Genomic DNA, 18805 nt, shown 5'->3' with positions numbered 1-18805 from the left:
CGTGGTGACCATCCAACACACCATATAACAAGTATTGCATACACATCACTTATTACTTGACAAAAATACAAATATAAATCAAAATCTTTACTGACCACTGATCCCGGGAGTCCTCTGAGACCCTCTGTTCCTGGTTTTCCTGGTACACCCTGGGGGCCCACAGGGCCAGTTTTTCCTGGGGGGCCGACTGCACCTGAGTCTCCCTGTGAATAACGATGACATAATCATGATTAAACATATTTGAAAAAGTGATGTAGAGAAGAGACACCTGCTGAAACATATCACAGAGGAAAAGAAATACAATCCCAGCTTGCAAATGTTTTTCAGAATAAAAGCAGTGGCAGTTTTTTTTTGTTGGTGTCATTAATGGAAATTAATTATCATCACCAGAAGGTGGGACAGTGATCTGCTATCTACTTCGGTCTCGTCATACCATTTCTGTACGGTATGCCATGAATTTAGACTTATCATTATCTGTTCAGGACCACAGAGAGTTGAAAAATGCACTACAGAGCTCATGACTCACCTTAGTTCCCTTCTCTCCTTGACGTCCCTCGGGTCCTCTTGTTCCAGCAGGGCCCTGGAAACAAACAGTGCATTAACAAACAAAAAATATATATAATGTGTTATGTGATTTCAAATTCCATAATTTCATTAAATCAAGAAAGAACTGAACTGTATATAAAATGACGGCCATTCTTCTAACTCTGGAGAGAATCCATATTTGATACAACATCATTGTCTGACTTTTTATTGGAGAACAAATGCAGCACTTTATCCTCTTAAAGCCTCCAACAAAGGATAACGCGATACTACAATATTTACCAACTGCTACTTCAGGACACAGAAACTGTTTTAGCTAGTGACATTGGGAGAAAGAAGCGGAATGGATGCATGATGGACGAAAGCATCCATGACTGCTATTCATGCAAACACACGCTGATACAACCATGTGCCTTTCAAATTAGGACGGTGACCTTACCCTCTTTCCTGGGGGGCCGGGAGGTCCGTTCTCACCAGGAGGTCCAGGGGAACCCTTTAATAGGTGGCAGAGAGAGCAGATTGAGGTCAATGAGATATTTTTATAACACTGTTTTTGTTGTTGTTTTTTTTTTTACATATATTTTACTTACAGATTCTCCTGCTTCGCCATCTTCTCCTCTCTCTCCCTTGGCGCCATCTTGACCCTGAAGTAAAGCAGATTAAGGTTAGAAGTTTTTCTTTTTGTTGTTCAGTAAAGCACAAAGTTCAAGACAACATGTGTATGGAACAAGCTGAACTGGTGTCAGCTGTGCAGCCACACGCAACATACTTTAAAAAAAGTAGAGGATATATTATTAATATGGTGTGGAAAAATAAAGATACTCACTCTGGGTCCAAGCTCACCGGGGGGACCAGGATCACCAGGGAAACCAACAGGACCCTGAAGTTAGAGAGAAAAACCAAATGTTTTAATGAATTAATTTATCCAAAAAATTAGGAAATTAAGAAGGTTAAAGATAAAAAATCACTTCTGCATTGGAGTATTTAGACATTGATATGTGTGGCGATGTCATTGTGTGTGTGTTGCATTGTGTGAATCATACAGGGTTTCCTTTGGGTCCATCATCTCCAGGTCGTCCTCGTCCTCCAGCAGGACCAGCAGTTCCAGGTTGACCAGCCTCTCCCTTCTCTCCGCGTTCTCCACGAGGACCCTGCCAACAGGAGTACACAACTCTTTGTTAACTCGTGGATGCTATTAACCAGTCAGTAACAGTATCCTGAGAACTCAACCCACAAGACGTTATAGTCACACACTCACCTTCTTTCCAGGCTCCCCTCCGATTCCAGGTGGTCCGCCCTCACCGGGCTCTCCCTATGAGGCAAACAGTATTTCTCTAAGTTCTCAAGCCAAGTTAAAATTAATTCAGTTTTTATTTTTTCGGACACCATCAAAGTCATGCAGCAATGATGCTCAAAAATGTGTCAATCACTGTACCTTCTCTCCAACAGCTCCAGGATTACCGATACCACCAGGAGGACCTTGAGGACCCTGAAAAACAAAAACAAAACAGTTCACGTAAAAATGGTTATCAGTAAAAAAGAATCTTGTGAATTTTTGTAAAGTAAGAGCTTTAAAAACTCACATCAGCACCGCTTGGTCCAGCAGGGCCACGAGGTCCTGGAGGGCCTGGAGGACCCTGGAAACATAAAGAGGCTCATGCTTTCATCACCATTTATGATTTTATTATGATAAAACAAGTCACTGATGCAGCCATTACAACTGATGTCATGTATTTTTGAAACTCACCAGAGGTCCAACATCTCCTGTCTCTCCCTTCTCACCGGGTGGTCCTGGCAATCCCTACAGGACAGGAGTGAAAGTTTCAGAGTGTAGCTCACAACATCATATAAATATTTGTATCAAAGTCTAAGATAAAGATACACTAAGGATTTCAGTGAATTTGCCTCTGAAGCGTATTTTACCTGCAGTCCGATGGGTCCTGGGGCTCCTGGGAATCCTCTGGATCCTTCGTCACCTTTAGCTCCAAAAGGCCCCTGCTGGCCTCTTGGTCCAAGCTCTCCATCAGCACCCTGCACCAGAAGACATGAGAGATATTAATGAAAACATTGTCTTCAACTACTCAATGTTCAATATCTTTCTTCTCATCATTAGAGTAATGATCGTGGTAATGTTCGTATGATTACATTTCCATTTCAATTTTGCTAAGCCCTTGTTTTCAATACAATAATAGCTTTCTTGGGAAAATGCCTGAACTGAGTTTGTTTGTAGCATGTCTAAGTACAACCAACTAGCACTGCAAACTCGCTGATTTTGTCCTCAAAGAGTTAAAACTTGTACTCACAGCAGGACCAGGCTGACCGACGGGACCCATTGGCCCAGGTGGACCAGGAGGACCCTATCAACAAACAAAAAACAAGCACACACAATGAGCAAAACAACAAAACAGCACTCATGAGACAGACAGCGAAACAGCATCGTGAGACAATTTTAAGTCAGCGTCACTCACATGCTCTCCTTTTCCTCCCTTGGCACCCTTCTGACCGTGCTCTCCAACCTCACCCTGCAGTGACAAACAAACATCATGTTACAGCAAAGACAAATATGATGAAGCCCTTAAATAAATGATCATCACCCGTGGAAAGAGCAGAGTGGAGGCTCAACCTAATAACCACATTTCACCATTGTAGACATTATGACACTTTATTCTGGATGATTAATAAGGTAACTAAGACGGTAATTAAAAGACATGTTGGTGATTTAGAGTTACTGGCCTTGTCTCCATCCTCTCCGGGTACTCCAGGTGATCCAGCAGGGCCAGGCAGACCCACGGGACCCTGCACTCCATCTCTACCTGCCGGGCCGATCGGGCCTTTCTCACCCTGAACAGAAGAAAAAACACAAAGAGGAGAATCAATAGTTGAGTTTCTTTGGGTCTATGTACCATGTCTTTGCACAGTACTGCACATTGGACAACATTCTCAAGAATACTCACAGGAACTCCCTTCTCTCCAGCAGGTCCAGGAGGCCCCTGAGGACCTGGTCTACCAGGGGGTCCAACAGGTCCAGCAGTACCAGATTGTCCCCTCTCACCAGGAGACCCCTAAAAAGGTACAATGTCATTAAGAAAACAGTGATTACAGCAGGTATTCATTGAATAAATTCTTCATTCTGAAGTTGGATGGATTGAGATACTGTTAACACTGCACTGAACACAGTCATAATCACATTAAATAATGAGATATTTAAATATTTGGATTATTAAAACTCAGAAAATGAAACAACCATAAATGATGCTCAAAATAACTAAAATCCTTCATGGACAAACTCTCGTACTTTAACTGAGTGGGCCAGCAAGATATCACTGTATTTTTTTTATTTATCCCTTAAGGAGTGAGGATGTTTTGAAAATGAACTTTTCACATGGTTTGAAACGTACAGCGGGTCCAGGAGGTCCAGCAGGTCCTTCACTTCCCTTCAGTCCTCCACCTCCCTGTAAGAAAAGGCAAGAACGGATTAATCAGTAATATTTCACCTCACCTCTGCAAGACGATTTTATCCACAGGTGAACTTGCTGCTATCAGAGTGATTAGCTGTATTTGGCTAATAGTATCTGCCTGGAGATCTACACGGTATTTCTTCTGGTCATACTCACAGGAGTTCCAGGCAGTCCTCTCTCTCCAGGGAAACCTCTCAGTCCTGGTGGTCCGTCTTTACCAGGGCCTCCGGGGGGTCCAGGGTCTCCCTTGGTGCCCTCCTTGCCTGAGGGACCAGAAAGTCCCTGCTCTCCAGGTGGACCTGGGGGTCCGGGGTGGCCACGCTCGCCCATGGGGCCGGTCTCTCCTGATGGACCCTAGGAGGAGGCGGATGGAGAGAAAAGAAAGAGGACAAGTTGTGTTGTCATGAAATCTAATATGATTTACTGCATCAGTGATGAGAAAACTCTCCACCTCGATTTTTTAAAACTCACCTGAGGTCCAACAACTCCAGGAGGCCCAGGTGGACCCATTTTACCTTGGAAACCCTGCAGGAAAAAAGTTCAGTTAGCAAAAAAAAAAAGAATCACATCAACTTCTCAATCAGTTTATAATGATTTGGTCAGTTCAAACTTATAAGGTATATTTGGCTTCTAGAGTGGCCTCTTCCTTAAAATAAAGCCATCACTGGAAGGTAAAAGCCTTAAAGACTCTGTAAGAGTAGCAATAAAATAAAACTTACAACTTCTCCTCTCTGGCCAGGGTGTCCAGGCAGTCCATCCTTTCCTGGTGGTCCCTGTAAGGAAACATCAATCAACCTTTATATATGACTTAAATCTCCATCTTATGAGAGCTGTCTCTACAAGCAAGAGGGTACAAACTCAAGTCAATGCTGGAACAATGTATGTGTATAATTCTCTTATAAAAGGCCACCATTTTGAATATATACATCAATCAGTCTGTTAGAAACTTCATAAAACTTTTTCTTACAGGAGGTCCCTTTGGTCCGGGGAAACCATTGGCTCCCTGAGGTCCGGGCAATCCCTGTTAAGACAACAACATATGACATAATAAGAACATATAAGAATGCTGAATAAACCATCCAGTGTCTTATAAAAACCTACAGAATGTAAGCTCCAACCCTGCAGGACATGAATCAAGCACTCACCCTCTCTCCAGGAGGACCAGAAGGGCCATCACTTCCAGAAGTTCCCTAAAAAAAAGTAAATAAAAAAGTGAAGTTTTGGATCCAAAACTATTGTTCCTAAATATGTTTTACTTCTTGAGATGGGCTTATTCAGTCAACATGAATATTTAGTAATCATGATGATGTTAAGAGACAAAACGAGATAATCAACAACGATAATAATCAAAATCATCATAATGGCACTTGTGAAGCTCTTATGTGGACACAGTTTTTCATTTCGCTCTGAACAAATTCACTTCGTAGACAAACCTTTGCTCCTGGTTTCCCAGTTGCGCCCCTTGGTCCTCTCTGTCCTCTGGGGCCCTGATGGACACAAACAGTCAATATAATTAGTAACAAGTCCTCATCGGTCAAAACTGTACAAAACACTGATTCTATCTGTGATTCCCTCGATTTTGTTTTAAAACAAACAAATCAGATCAAATCAGTGCTTAAAGAGGCTCATTACACCCCCTGAAAACCATGTGACTCTTAGTTGGTTGAACCTCTCACCTTGCTCCAGTAATGCACAGGTGTACTACAGGACCTGTGACATCACTGTTGGTTGTGGTTACAGGAGCAATAAAGCAAACTTCTGATCACAACCAATCATACTCAGCAGTGATGCTTGTCAAAGGTGAAATAGGTTTGAATCTTTCAACCAGAGAGGGAATTTAAAATCTGCTTTTCAGCCTGGTGCTCAGTTACTCTTTAATACCATGCACAGAGACAAAGAAACAGTTTTTGTCCATCTGTACTCAACAGCTTGAGTGGAAGAAAGGGCAAAGACTGTCATCCTCTGAGCAGAATAGCTTTTATAAACCGACTTAAAGAATGAATGAATATAAGTGAAATGGTACCGTTGGTCCTCTTTGTCCTCTTGGTCCTGATTTGCCACCAAGACCCTGGAAAACAAACATGAAACAATTGCAAAGTCAGCTGGACAAAGTGAACTGTACATTCCTGACTATATATCTCAATCTAAAGGATCCATCAGTAGCCTCTCTGTGTAGAAATAATTATACAGCTACATTATTGACACAGAACAAATCACTTTATCACGACTCTGATCACTGACCATTTAAAGCCACGTGGAGCTGAATAGTCGGACTTTAGAAGGAAAATACTCCACAGAGCCATCGACTTACCCTTGTTCCTTTCTCGCCGTTTGAGCCAGGGAATCCTGGGAAGCCAAGTGATCCCTAAATAAACAAATCAACATTTCAGCATTGGTACTGTTTCACACAATACAAACACCTGGTGACCACAAGTGTGAACAAAGTCCTGGATGAAAAAATGAGTCAGTGAGGATTATCTATGCATGAGTTTCTCTTACCTTGGGTCCTTGTCTTCCAGGATATCCAGGAAGTCCTGGTACACCAAGTTTACCCTGAAATCACAAGATCATCATCAGCAACTAACACAAAAATACAAGAAAGAATTATAACACCTGTGTGAAAGTTAAATTAATGATAACATACTTGGACTGTAATTACAAATTAGTATAAATTCCATGTTTTGATGTCATGTTCCACTCAAGTGCACATACATGTACAACCACAAGAGGGCAACACAATGATATGTCCTGCCTAATGTATTGCCAAAAAGAAGGCCTTCAGCTATTTCTCAGAAAATGGGAAATATCATGTACATTTGTGGGAACTATTTACATTTGCAAATCAAAAAATTGAAAATCCAGTTTCATAAGACTTTCACTTTGATGAATGATACATAAGACAGGAAATGATGCTAGAATATCAGTGCCACATGTCGTATTACTAAGAGCCAATCATGAAGTACCTTCTCTCCAACTAGACCAAGTGGTCCGAGTTCACCAGGGGGTCCGACACGACCCTTTGGCCCCTCTGGGCCATCCTCTCCCCTGGGCCCTGGCACTCCAAGCTCGCCCTGTCAGCACGAGACAAAGAGTTAACCATCAGTATAAATCAATACAATATACTGTATACAGAGTAATAACTCAGAAAATATAGCAAAGATCAATCATTCAATCAATCCACTGCTGATCTTGAGCTGATCTTACCCTCTCTCCCTTGAGACCAAAATCTCCCTTAATTCCAGGGAAACCATCTTCTCCCTAGAAACACAAACAACACAGACAGTTAATATGATTGTAAATAAAGTGATGTTTATTTTGAAGTATTAAACTGTAATGAATCACTACCTTCTCTCCCTTGTGGCCCTTCAGTCCACGGATTCCTTGACCTCCCTGCAATCAAAGCATTACATAATCACTAATATGCCGAGGGATGTTTAAGACTTGTGTTGGTTCAGTTTATTTGCAAGTGCAATGCAAAATCACCCGAATGGAAAAGAAATGTATACTTTGCAAAATGACGTCACAATCAAGTTGTGAACTGACCTTGATGCCACGAGGGCCAGGATAGCCAATAGCTCCCTGGGGACCGTTGGGACCCTGGAGAAAGTCAAAGAAAGAGGGACGAACTTACAACACAATAAATACCTTAAAGTAAACATGTACAAAAAAATGGCCCTTTTAATCAAAATCTTTCAGATGTATTATGTTTCTCCTGTTATGAGCCATATGTAATTGGTGAATTAAGTTTGTTAGATGGAAGGGGTGCAGTGTGACACGCACCTGGTTTCCTTTGGTGCCAGAAGGCCCCTCCTTTCCTGGGTGACCCTGAGAAGGGAGGACAGAGAGTTCAAGCCCCAGTAAAGATATTCAGTGTTGATGGATTCATATTATTTCAGTGTTCATGACATAAACAAAGAAAAAACAAAGAATCAAACGTACAGGAGGGCCATCAGCTCCGGGCATTCCTGGCAGACCTGGTTTTCCTGTGGGACCCTGTTGGAGAAGACAAGGTGGTCACGAGTGAGTGTAATCCTTGTGCCAAAAAATGTGTAACTACCTGGCTGGTAAGTATTCACGTACACAAACACATGGATGAACTATGAGAGAGACTAACAAGCCAGCGTCCTGCACTTAAGCACACGTCACCTAAAGAGTGGCTAATATTAGCATGTTTACCTGTGTGTTGTGTTCCCATCACAGCTGATCAGAGAGAATAAATACCTGTGACTACTGCAGGGTCAATTGACGTGGGCGTGAATGCCAATTGCACGCATTCATATTGAAGACAAAGGCCAGATGTAATTGGGTGCTACTGGGTTTTTTGACCAGTGTGCACGGGGTATTAGTGAGCATTAGAGGTGCTGTTGTGTAGATCTTTCAACCTGTGAATAGAGCATGGCTGGCTCCTTTCCCCTGTTTGGAATTGACTGGTGATTATAGCTTCATGTTTGAGGCTGGTATCAATCTTCTCATGCAAATATTGGCAAGAAAGCAAATTTCACAAAATGACTACTGCTCTAAAAATCTACAGTAGAGAAGGACATCATTAAAAAGTAATAACCAAGCATCCCTCCACATTAATTCCTTAATGTATTAAAATCCAGAATGATATATGTTGCATGTAATGTTTCTAACCTAATCTTATTATGTGTCGGTTTACAATATACAGACATTTTTTGTTAATTTTCTACAAAATTGCTTCAAAATACTTTCTGCAAATGTGACATTGGATTGCAGACCAGGAAATTTGTGACTTTCTTATGTACCAGGAAGTGCAAATTTTATCACAACCAATGAAACTATCACAAACTTTTAACAAATCTAGTCTCCCTGCTTCTGTAATTGCAAAAAAACGCAAGTAGGATGCCACCGGTTTTCACTAGGTTTTCATGCAGAGTGAGTAAATATATTTTTGGTTTCTTACTTTCTCTCCTGGGGGTCCGAGGGCTCCCTGAGGTCCTGGCATTCCCTGCAAGAAGAAAAAAAAATGTATGGAATGAATACAAACTCTCTATATTACTTTTTCCTTTAATTTTTGTGTGCATGTGAATGCATGGCTGTGCTTTTCTGCACACAATTATTTCGTGAAAGAAGTTAAAATCAATGTGATACTGGCCAGCTGTCCTCTATCTCACCTGAGTTCCTGGGGTTCCCTGCTGACCTGGAGGTCCTGGCTCACCTTGGGGACCCTGGGTGACAGAAATAGCAGATGATGAAGTGATGACAAATGCAAAGCAGACAGCAGGATAAAGTGAAGGACAGATGAGGAATTAAGGGTCATATCTGACAATTACTCATTAGAAAAGTTTTGTGTTACAATAGCAGGTATTACTACTTATTATCTACTGATAGTACGAGGTTACATGAAAACATGGTGGATAACTTATAATGACACTGACCAAGTTTCCCTTGGGACCATGGGACCCGTCATTTCCACGCACACCCTGAGAAAAAGAGAGATTAAACAGAGAAAATCATCAAGAATTGATAAAACCTCAAAACAATTACGATTGCAGATACTGAAAACTAACTCACTACAGTGACGGCTTCTATCCAAATCATTTTTTCTGTCTTCAGAGGGAACTGAAACTATCATTGCTAGTGCCTTTTTTCAATGAAATGTCATGTTAGTGTGCGTCTTTAGATTCATAGGAATCAGCAGGCACTCCAACACTTTTACACATAAATCTCTCTAGGTTGACTTAAGCAAAGTTGGTTGGGGCTGAAAAGTAAAAGTCTGAAAATGAAAACAATTATCTGTGAGTGTGAAGCAAGGAAAAAGTGAGCTAAGCAGACGTCTGTAGCCCGCTCCTCATTTCTGCTTGAAGCTGGCGGTCGAGGCTACATTAGCCACTACACACCTGAATCTCTGACGTATCAAGTTGCATTATGGGTAATGTAGGTGCCAGGTTTTGACAAGAAGGTTCTGCTGCATCTCTTTGGATCCTTTTCAGAACAACTGTCCGCTATGAGTCAGACAATGGTATGGGAATGCAATGCTACATCGGTGGAGTACTTTTCTTTTAGGGCAGAGCTCAACAACTTTTTGATCAAAGTTTGAGCATCAAATGGAAACATGGGACTTGGATACCGTGTGTGTTATTATTGTTTCGAGACTGTGGGAACATTACATGTTCATTTTTAGATTACTGGATATCCCTGTCTCTATATCAGGTAACTGGGTGTTGTTTCAGTTGGTGCTGTAAGTGGTCACAGAGAGAGAAAACAATGCAGCTATAATAACAGCAGCACAATGCGGTTTGAAATTGTTTTTACTCACAGGAGGTCCAGGGATTCCAGGAGGACCTTTGGGTCCGAGCAAACCACGAGGTCCCTAGACACACACACACACACACACGCAAGCCAAAATCAGTCAGTTATCAAGTCACATGTGACACATTCAAACAGTCCTACGATTTGAACGTAGAGGAAAATAAATGGTAGGTCAAAGGTCAACAACAGCTATGGCTGCACCATCAGCATCAGGACATACTGACAAATGAATACATTGTAGTATATTGATTATATTGTAATCAAAAAGCATTTATAAAAAAAAAGTATATATATGGACAATATTTTGGTAAATGAGTGCAATTTTTGTTTAAGGAAGTTATTTTATTATTTATTATATTGATATCTATGGAATTGTAAATTCCTATAAAAGTTCGTAAAAATACCTGAAATGCGTTCTTCAGAATTTAAATAATAGATAAAAATAATAAAAACAGTAATAGTAATAAAGAAAATTAAATATAATTTCTAACTTCTGTGCACTACACACATAAAGGGTTAAAATATCAGGAGGAAAATAACCTTTATGCAAACCTTATTAAATTTTTTTTATATAATTGGATCCAACATAAGAAGGAAAAAAGTATATGATTTAATTTAATTGAAATCTGAATTTACAGACTGAAGATTATAGACTGTGCAAAGGAAGAATTTATGGCAGGGCTGTTGTATTGGATTGCTTTAGATTTTACAAATGTGCCTAATAAAGTGGCCACTGAGTGTTTTATATTGTCCTTGTAAAGACATGAAAGAAGAAAGAAAACTAGTAAGTCATCTCATTTTATTCCTTCTGTAACATTTTCAATGTGCATGCACTATACACCTGTGATCCTGACAGCACTTGGCTGCATCTTCTAACTCTCTGTATTATTGCTATGGCTAGAAACAACAGGTGTAACGGATGGAATCAGGGAGATGTATTTTGGGATGCTGTTTATAACAGACATTGCATAAGTGACATACAAATAGACACGTGGGAGGGATTTATAAACAGCTGTTTTGTCATGGAAACACTCACTGGTTCACCTGGGAGACCCCTGGGTCCAACTTCTCCATCGTCTCCCTAAAAACACACACAGAAACAAAATGCCAAAGACAGAAAGATGCTGATAAGTAACAGTTACAGAGTGACACAATGACAGATGTTTTGAGTAGTGCTTTCTCGTATCGTCGTACCCTCTCTCCGTCCTCTCCTTGAGGCCCTGAGGATCCCATTGATCCAGTGTCACCCTGGGGGAGATAAAGAGTGGAGGATTCAGAAAAATTCTTGACCTTTGCCACTACTACCACTATTTCAAAAATGATAATACTGTGTGAAGTGTATGAGGCATTTTGATTGAGACTTTCGACTCACCCTGTGTCCTTTGTCACCGGGCAAACCAGGAAGGCCATCAAAGCCACGGTCACCCTGAGAGAGACACACAGACATGTGAGGTATTATTACTGCACCAAGTCAAAGCTGGCTTGTCAAGTGTTTTTCACTGAAGAAAAATGAAACAGATCGTATCCAACATAGATAATAAAGTGGTAATTGCTAGTCACAACACAAGGAGTGTCCACTATGGTTTGTTTCTTAGGTAATAAATGAGGGGCAGCCAAATCTTAGGGAAGAAGGGAACCACCTTCGACTTCCAGATGATCAAAATCTTTTTTTTTTAGCTGTAATCAGACAGGAGATTAACTTGTCATGTGACAAAGTCAGCGACAAGCAGAGAGATTTTATTTTGATAATGTTCATAAAGGGATGACACCAGAGAGAGGTTACCTTAGTTCCAGTTTCTCCTGGCATTCCTCTGGCACCATCGGCTCCAGCACGGCCCTGTTAGGAGACAAGCAGAGGAGGAACATCTCTTAAAATGCTACTGTATAAGAGACAACAGGTGTATAACTTACAGGTATTTTGTTTTTGACTGGGCATGCTCGACTAAGATAGAGAGAATTTAGACAGGAGTATAGGAAAGCTACAGGTATCGATATAGATGATTCTTTGTCTATGTGTTGCAGAGGAGGTGACAAAACCCTTTCTGGAGATATCCAGTGGTGCACTGTACTTACACTTTTTAATGACAAACGTGTTATTGATTTAAAGATCTACAGCCTCGACAGAATTTACTTGCTGGGAGCAGCCCCTGAGCCTCTTTCAGAAACTACAGTTATGTCGTGCCTGTGTACTTTTGGTTGAACAAACAACAAACAACCTACTGATAAAAGGAATTGCAAGGTAAGCTGCACATGTTTTATACTCACTCTTCTTCCTGCTTTGCCTGGAGGTCCCAACAAACCCTGGGGTCCCCTGGCACCCTGAAAATTAATTTGATGTCTGTGAGAGAATGTTTTCATACATCTGAGCTGAGTATACTATACGTCCAATACTAAAATTTCAACATGTGAGATAAATGTTATTAAAATGATTTGATTGAGAGTTCAGGCTTGGCCCAGTGTTTTCACCTGAGGTCCGGGGTCTCCACTCTCTCCCTTCAGACCAGAACTTCCTGGATTTCCCTGAAACCGACACCATAATCATCATCATCATCATCATCATCACCAAAACTATTTACCTTTTCACCCATCCCATGATGAGAAAAGAAAAATGTTGTTTTTGCAATCACTTAACAAAAAAAAGAACCTATTCGAAGGGACCTATTATTATGATACATTTGAACATTTTTGTATTGTGTCGAACCAGCTCGATTGTGAAACTGACTCTTAAGGTAAAGGTCAAAATGACAGATGACATACCAGGGGTCCAGGGCGTCCAGTGTATCCCATTGGTCCAGGAGGTCCTTTCAGAGCCATCTAGAGACAACAACATCTCAAAGTCAATGATGATGGAGGCAAAGCGTTACTTGTAAAAAAGAAAACCTTCTTTTACACTAATTTCAAATGTCCCTGTCCCAGACTTGATACATTCCTTGAGGTAAACTAACCACAGAGTGGAAATGTGAAGGAAAAGTGATCACTGACCCGGGCCTGAGACAAGATGGCTGCCACCTGGGCTTCCTGTGCAGAAACGACAGGACCCTTATCTCCTCCACTCTGACCAAAACGGAACTGCAAAAAGAAAACAAAGAAATTTAAACCATGCGAGTGGAGACTGTGACAAATAAAGGGTCGGGGGCAGCAGTTAGATAAATACTTAATCAGCAAAAAATACTGCTGAAGGTGATGAGCATTGAAACCTTCAACTATTAGGTCCGGGAGGGGCCAATATACAAATATTTAAAGAAAAGCCAACATTAAGCTAATAACTTGAATGTGTACTGAACTTAGAAAAGCATTGCTCATATTTAAGATAGTATTAAATTGTAATAAAGCATCAAAAGTTCAGGGTGTCTCACAGGCAGCATGACTGAGGTTCCAGGAGGTCCTGGGACTCCGTCAGCTCCAGGCAGACCAGCTCGACCAGGAGGGCCCTGCAGGATGGAGCGAGGGAGAAATGAGATGACAGGTTCAAGGATAGAGTGGAAGTGAAATACATTTCTTTTGCAAAGCCAATCAGCAATGACAAATAATGTGTCTGAATTGTCCGTGCAAAGACGGACTATTGTCGCTACAAACCTGCATTTCATCAGATAAAGTGAAACACTCACCCTCTCGCCAGGGTCACCAACAGAGCCAGGAGGTCCAGAAGAGCCAGGGGGGCCAGTAGGACCCTGAAAGTAGGGTAAGGGAGGAGGACTTAAATATTATGATGACAGACTCAGGTGCAGTTTGATTACAGTGATGCATAGGAACATCCGAAACATAACATTCAAGACATCTCTTTAATTGTCACAACCTTGTAATAGAGAAGTGCACAGGCTGAGATTCTACCTAATATTGACAACAAGCAAATTACACTATCGAAAATAAACCAATCTAGAAGAGTAAAATACATGAGACTTATATTTAGAGGTAAGTTAAATGTCTTTCGTAAAGAAAACAAGAGAATAACCACAATTTACTTACAGCGGGTCCCTCAGGTCCAGGAGGTCCTTCAATCAGCATACCCTGCAAAAGTTTAAATTTAAGTTAAAAAACGTAAAACAAAAACCCGACAAACAAAGTTTAAATCGTGGGTGTACATTGCAAAAATATCTTCTGCTAACTAGCATTATAAAAGCTAATGTGTGTTACATTTAAGTCACACCCTCAAACTGATGTGACAAAGCTATGTTGGATTAATTTGGATACAGTACATGACTGATATCCTATTGCCTTAGAGTTACAAAAACAAGATTGTGTGACTGAAGGGTTGCTGGTCCAAATCCTTGGAGCTTCTGGGAAATGTGACTGGAGGTCACTTTCCCTATTGGTCACAGAGGGAGCCATTTTAAATACACCTGCTCAGGCAAAGCTGCTTAAAGACAATCAGTAACTCACAGGCTCCAAAACAGCAGGATCTCCTTTCTCTCCTTTCTGGCCTCTGACGGCAGCCTGAGGAAAACACACATGTAGCCAACAATACAGCATAGTCAGTATAGAGGTACTCACACACACACCCATCGAAAATAAAAAAGACAAACACACTCAGAATGCATACGGCAGACAAAAGTGTTTTGGCTGCATGCATTCAGACAACAGCTGGATGCAAACTCACATAAAGACACCCTCATTAGTTTATATCCAACACTGCTATGCCAGTGTAGAAAACAGAATGATAAAATGAAAACCTGTTTTGCTTGTGATAATGGCGTAAGCTTTCGTCCAAATACCGATGATTCATAGGTCCTCCAAACTGTTAGTCCATTACTCGTAGAGGTTTTTGCATTGATACAGAGAATTATCAGGGCTTAGCAGCTCTAAATGAAGCCAGACACTGAGATAAATGGCATTCAAGAAAAAAGATGCAGCATTTGGTTACTGCTGCACTTCCTAATGCCTCTTTATGCAGTGTATGTGATAGTTCAAGTTATCATTTATGTTTATTAGGATCCCCGATAGCTTATACCATGGTAACAGCTCATCTTCCTGGGGTCCTGAGATGCTTACTATACGCCGTATAGAGTAAAACCGATTTCAACCACTGATGCAGGGACTAGTTCTTGGTCCTTAAAGTATTTGAAATGCATTCAAATACTGGTTTCTCTGTGACTGATTGAGTTTGCGTGAATAAGCCTAACTTGCATGGTGGCCATTTTTAATTTAGTTATATCACACTTTTTATAATCTAGTGGAGTAAAAAGCACATTTGAATCTAATATGAAGTGGAGTGGAGTTATCTGTTGCCACTTAGGTAAGTAGAGTACTTGAGTAAGTTGTACTAAGTTATATTCTATCACTTGTTATCTACATTTTGACACTGAGATTTTTATTTTTACTGCAAATGTGTATCGGTACCAAAAAAAGAGTATTGTTATCGGCCTTGAAAAAAACACAGTACTGGTTGATTCCTGATCTGAACTCCACACTTGTCTGATAAAGTGAAGGTAATTATGGCTACATTCTGTATCCCAGTCTCTTAAGTAGAGTTTAAAAACTAAATAAAACATTTAAAAAGAGGTCTCTCCATAATGGTTTTTAGGAGATGGCAAACTCAAACAAGTCATGTGAGAGGACACTGAATAATATTTCCCAAAGACTAGTTTTCAGAGTTGGTTGAAACTGATTTTTAAATATTTTTTTTGCCCGTGAAGCAAAATTACTTACGCCTCCCTCGTCTGTCACAGCAGACAGAGCGGGGCCCATGTTGGCATCGCCCTCTCCAGTCTCCAGTAATGGCTCATTGTAGTCCCTGTAGGAATAGTCGTATTCCTTAAGGCCCACGTCCCCAGTCACATACTCCTCAGTGAAGGCCTCCTCGCCCACACCGCCTGCCTTGGTGGCATCTACCTCCTCTCCTCCCAATGCTGGCTCCACCTGGGGCTGGGTTTGGTTTATCAGAGGCGCAACAGGATAGATAGAGGGGCACGAAAGGATGAATCAAGCAAAGGGAAATCAAGATTCAAGAGGAGGAAGGGACAGTGAAAAGAGTAGGGAGAGGTATGTATGATGGGAAAATGTTAGTAAAGAAAAGAGAAATATAGAATGAAACAACAGGGGGAGTAGAAGAGGGAGGCATATATAGAAAGAAGTGAGTCTTACCTCTTGCAAATAAACAGTGACATACGGACAGAAAACAAGAGACATCTGGCAGATTGTGGGGACGCTATCAGTTCCTCATGCTGTACCTTCAGTCTGATTTTTTCAGGTGAAATAAAGGATTGGCAGGTTTATCCTGCAACCTAAAATCCTGTGTTAAACGATTATTCTTGAGCTAATAATAGTGTTTCCACCAAAGCATATCCTCATCAGCTTGTGTGTGTTGACCTGTAACCAAATGATTTCTCCAAATTTGCCTGAATATATCAACTGACATTGTAAGTTTGTTTTAAAACGAAAGCTAGAGCGAAAAAGACACTTTTAATCTGAAGGTCATGCCTACATATTCCCTGAACACACAGAACTGATATGAAGCACTTTGTGAAAACAAGCTGCTGCTATGTGTGATGCTACGCAAAGCAAAAACTATGTTATTTTCTATTTTACTTACCATGGGTGTCAAATACGAATATGAATCCATTGGAATTATGCTATACTGTTATGTCATATCAAAAAGCAATGAAAAGGTGAATACATCTGAAGAAGTAATACAGGAAATTATGAATTATGTGTATCGTTTCTAAAATATGATGTACAGAACTGACAAATTTCTCTTCAAAAACAGTAGCAAAAACATCCTTAGCTTCAAAATTGTAAAACAAATCAAATCAACAAGTCATCAAAAGCAGCTAATATAGGTTAAAAAGTAATGATGACAATACGGATTATTGCCAAAATAAGTGAACTGTGAGAAACAGATCAGAACTGTGAGAAACCCGTTCTCAGTTTCTGATAGTTTAGGGCTGTAAAGTAAGCCACAGCAACTACTGTATTCTTTAGTTCAGTTAGATTTTTCTCTCAAATAAGAATGCATTATATTCATCTGCCTTTGGTTAAAACTGCATATCAAATATTCCTGTGCGGATCCCTTTTTCACAAGATTTTTGCTCTGATGTCAAGATCAAAACCTGATCAACCGAGGATCTTGAGATGAGAACAAAACGTGAATCTTGTTGTTAGGGGAAAGAGGGAGCCACATAAAAATGTTTGATGATACAAGTAAATGAATGTGGTGCATTCTCTTTTGAAAAGCATTCTTTTGTCATGTCACTTGGCATCGGTGCCAACAAAACACTGATGGTTGGTTAGGAAAGTGTAAAGAGAGACTCAGAGCTAGGACTACTTGGTTAAACTACAAAGACTGGGCTCACCACCACACAGGTATTACACTGTCTTCTTCCTTTGGTGATGGAAGTGTCTCGTATTAGGGTGATGATTCATTCCTGTTTTTGTCACCTTGTGCTAATTAGTAACGTCTGAGTTTTTATATTTTACTGTGAAAAGGAAACAAATCTGGAGCTGAGTTTACATGTGTTTTCTTTCTAAGGTTTATCTGTTCTGTTGGTCTTCCTTGACTATTGCATCGTCTTAATCGGTGTCACTGATTGGTGTGTAATTTTCTTTTTACCTGTCCAGCGCTCTCTTCTTGTCCAGTCACCTCACCGTCTGGCAGTGCAACCGTCTCCTCATAAAAATAATCAGTCTCTGTAGGGGTGTGGCCAGCCTCGGAATATTCAGTGTCTACATCCTGATTGGTCAAGGTGACAGGAATTGGGGAGCAGGGAGGAGGTAAGCAGATTTGATTGGAAGAGCGTGGTTAGTTCAAAGTCTGCTTGTAAGTGATAATGAGTTAAAGAAGAAAATAGATCACATCATAAAATTGTGGTTGCAAAAGGCAAAGCCATTTTTATTGGCAGCCCACATTTTTAAAGTTGTAAAGATCAATTTTAAAAAAGAAATTTCAGGTCGTTTCAGAATCTCAATGACTATAAATGTTGCAATATGCAAGATTTAGGGAGTCATTGAGACTACTTTGCTGAGATTTCTTTTTATTGTATTGCCGAACAATTATTGCTTTTTTTAAGCTCACAAAGCCAAGATTCATGAAAGGGTGAAGTCTGCTCTTATTTGAAGTGGGACTGAGAGCCTCTATCCATCCCGTGAGATGAAAACATCATAACTTGATGCTTTGGGATGTGTAGTTTCACCCAAGACCAGAAAAACAGAGAGACAACCCCAATCAACAGCCTCACAGAACATAATGCAGTTACTTCAAGTCATGAATTTCCCAAAACCCCTTAATGAACATGGACCTCAAAATGTCTCTACGTTGAAGTACGTCAGCTTCAAAGAAGTCCTTGAATTAATTTGAACGCCTAATGAAGGCACACTTGAAACTAGCTTTTTGAGTATCTGTGAGGCTGCTTTATTCATATTTGATACAAAATATATCCAGAGACAGTGAGACAGATGTCAGAGAGAAAACACAGGTACTTAGAAAAAAAACAACAAAAAAACACAGAAAGAGAATGACAGAGTGACAGGGGGTTTTGTTGTGTTGCTTGTGTATAGAATGTGATAGTATTTGTGTTTTCTCAGGTTTAGTTTTTGTG

General features: G+C 40.5%; 1 protein-coding gene across 1 annotated transcript in view; it reads right to left on the bottom strand.

The window, feature by feature from the left end:
- The window catches only part of col11a2 (collagen, type XI, alpha 2), a 42375-nt gene that overhangs the window by 2810 nt on the left and 20760 nt on the right, over positions 1–18805 (bottom strand). The window contains exons 7-55 of the mRNA XM_073483737.1: positions 17821–17955; positions 15921–16136; positions 14655–14708; positions 14241–14282; positions 13883–13945; positions 13631–13705; positions 13257–13343; positions 13032–13088; positions 12741–12794; positions 12540–12593; positions 12058–12111; positions 11647–11700; positions 11469–11522; positions 11311–11355; positions 10282–10335; positions 9401–9445; positions 9137–9190; positions 8926–8970; positions 7941–7994; positions 7782–7826; positions 7545–7598; positions 7347–7391; positions 7206–7259; positions 6965–7072; positions 6501–6554; positions 6313–6366; positions 6025–6069; positions 5435–5488; positions 5147–5191; positions 4969–5022; positions 4721–4774; positions 4473–4526; positions 4158–4355; positions 3942–3995; positions 3498–3605; positions 3277–3384; positions 3012–3065; positions 2847–2900; positions 2467–2574; positions 2291–2344; positions 2127–2180; positions 1979–2032; positions 1802–1855; positions 1587–1694; positions 1370–1423; positions 1134–1187; positions 983–1036; positions 527–580; positions 96–203 (exon numbers count right to left, since the gene is read on the bottom strand). Of these exons, the coding sequence (XP_073339838.1) occupies positions 96–203; positions 527–580; positions 983–1036; positions 1134–1187; positions 1370–1423; positions 1587–1694; positions 1802–1855; positions 1979–2032; positions 2127–2180; positions 2291–2344; positions 2467–2574; positions 2847–2900; positions 3012–3065; positions 3277–3384; positions 3498–3605; positions 3942–3995; positions 4158–4355; positions 4473–4526; positions 4721–4774; positions 4969–5022; positions 5147–5191; positions 5435–5488; positions 6025–6069; positions 6313–6366; positions 6501–6554; positions 6965–7072; positions 7206–7259; positions 7347–7391; positions 7545–7598; positions 7782–7826; positions 7941–7994; positions 8926–8970; positions 9137–9190; positions 9401–9445; positions 10282–10335; positions 11311–11355; positions 11469–11522; positions 11647–11700; positions 12058–12111; positions 12540–12593; positions 12741–12794; positions 13032–13088; positions 13257–13343; positions 13631–13705; positions 13883–13945; positions 14241–14282; positions 14655–14708; positions 15921–16136; positions 17821–17955 (3348 nt within the window). The remainder of the gene's footprint in view (positions 1–95; positions 204–526; positions 581–982; positions 1037–1133; positions 1188–1369; positions 1424–1586; positions 1695–1801; positions 1856–1978; positions 2033–2126; positions 2181–2290; positions 2345–2466; positions 2575–2846; positions 2901–3011; positions 3066–3276; positions 3385–3497; positions 3606–3941; positions 3996–4157; positions 4356–4472; positions 4527–4720; positions 4775–4968; positions 5023–5146; positions 5192–5434; positions 5489–6024; positions 6070–6312; positions 6367–6500; positions 6555–6964; positions 7073–7205; positions 7260–7346; positions 7392–7544; positions 7599–7781; positions 7827–7940; positions 7995–8925; positions 8971–9136; positions 9191–9400; positions 9446–10281; positions 10336–11310; positions 11356–11468; positions 11523–11646; positions 11701–12057; positions 12112–12539; positions 12594–12740; positions 12795–13031; positions 13089–13256; positions 13344–13630; positions 13706–13882; positions 13946–14240; positions 14283–14654; positions 14709–15920; positions 16137–17820; positions 17956–18805) is intronic.

Source organism: Pagrus major, chromosome 16, assembly GCF_040436345.1.
Source record: "Pagrus major chromosome 16, Pma_NU_1.0".
Classification (NCBI taxonomy): Eukaryota; Metazoa; Chordata; class Actinopteri; order Spariformes; family Sparidae; genus Pagrus; species Pagrus major.
The sequence above is the reverse complement of the archived record's forward strand: the minus strand, read 5'-3'. Positions and strand labels throughout refer to the sequence as shown.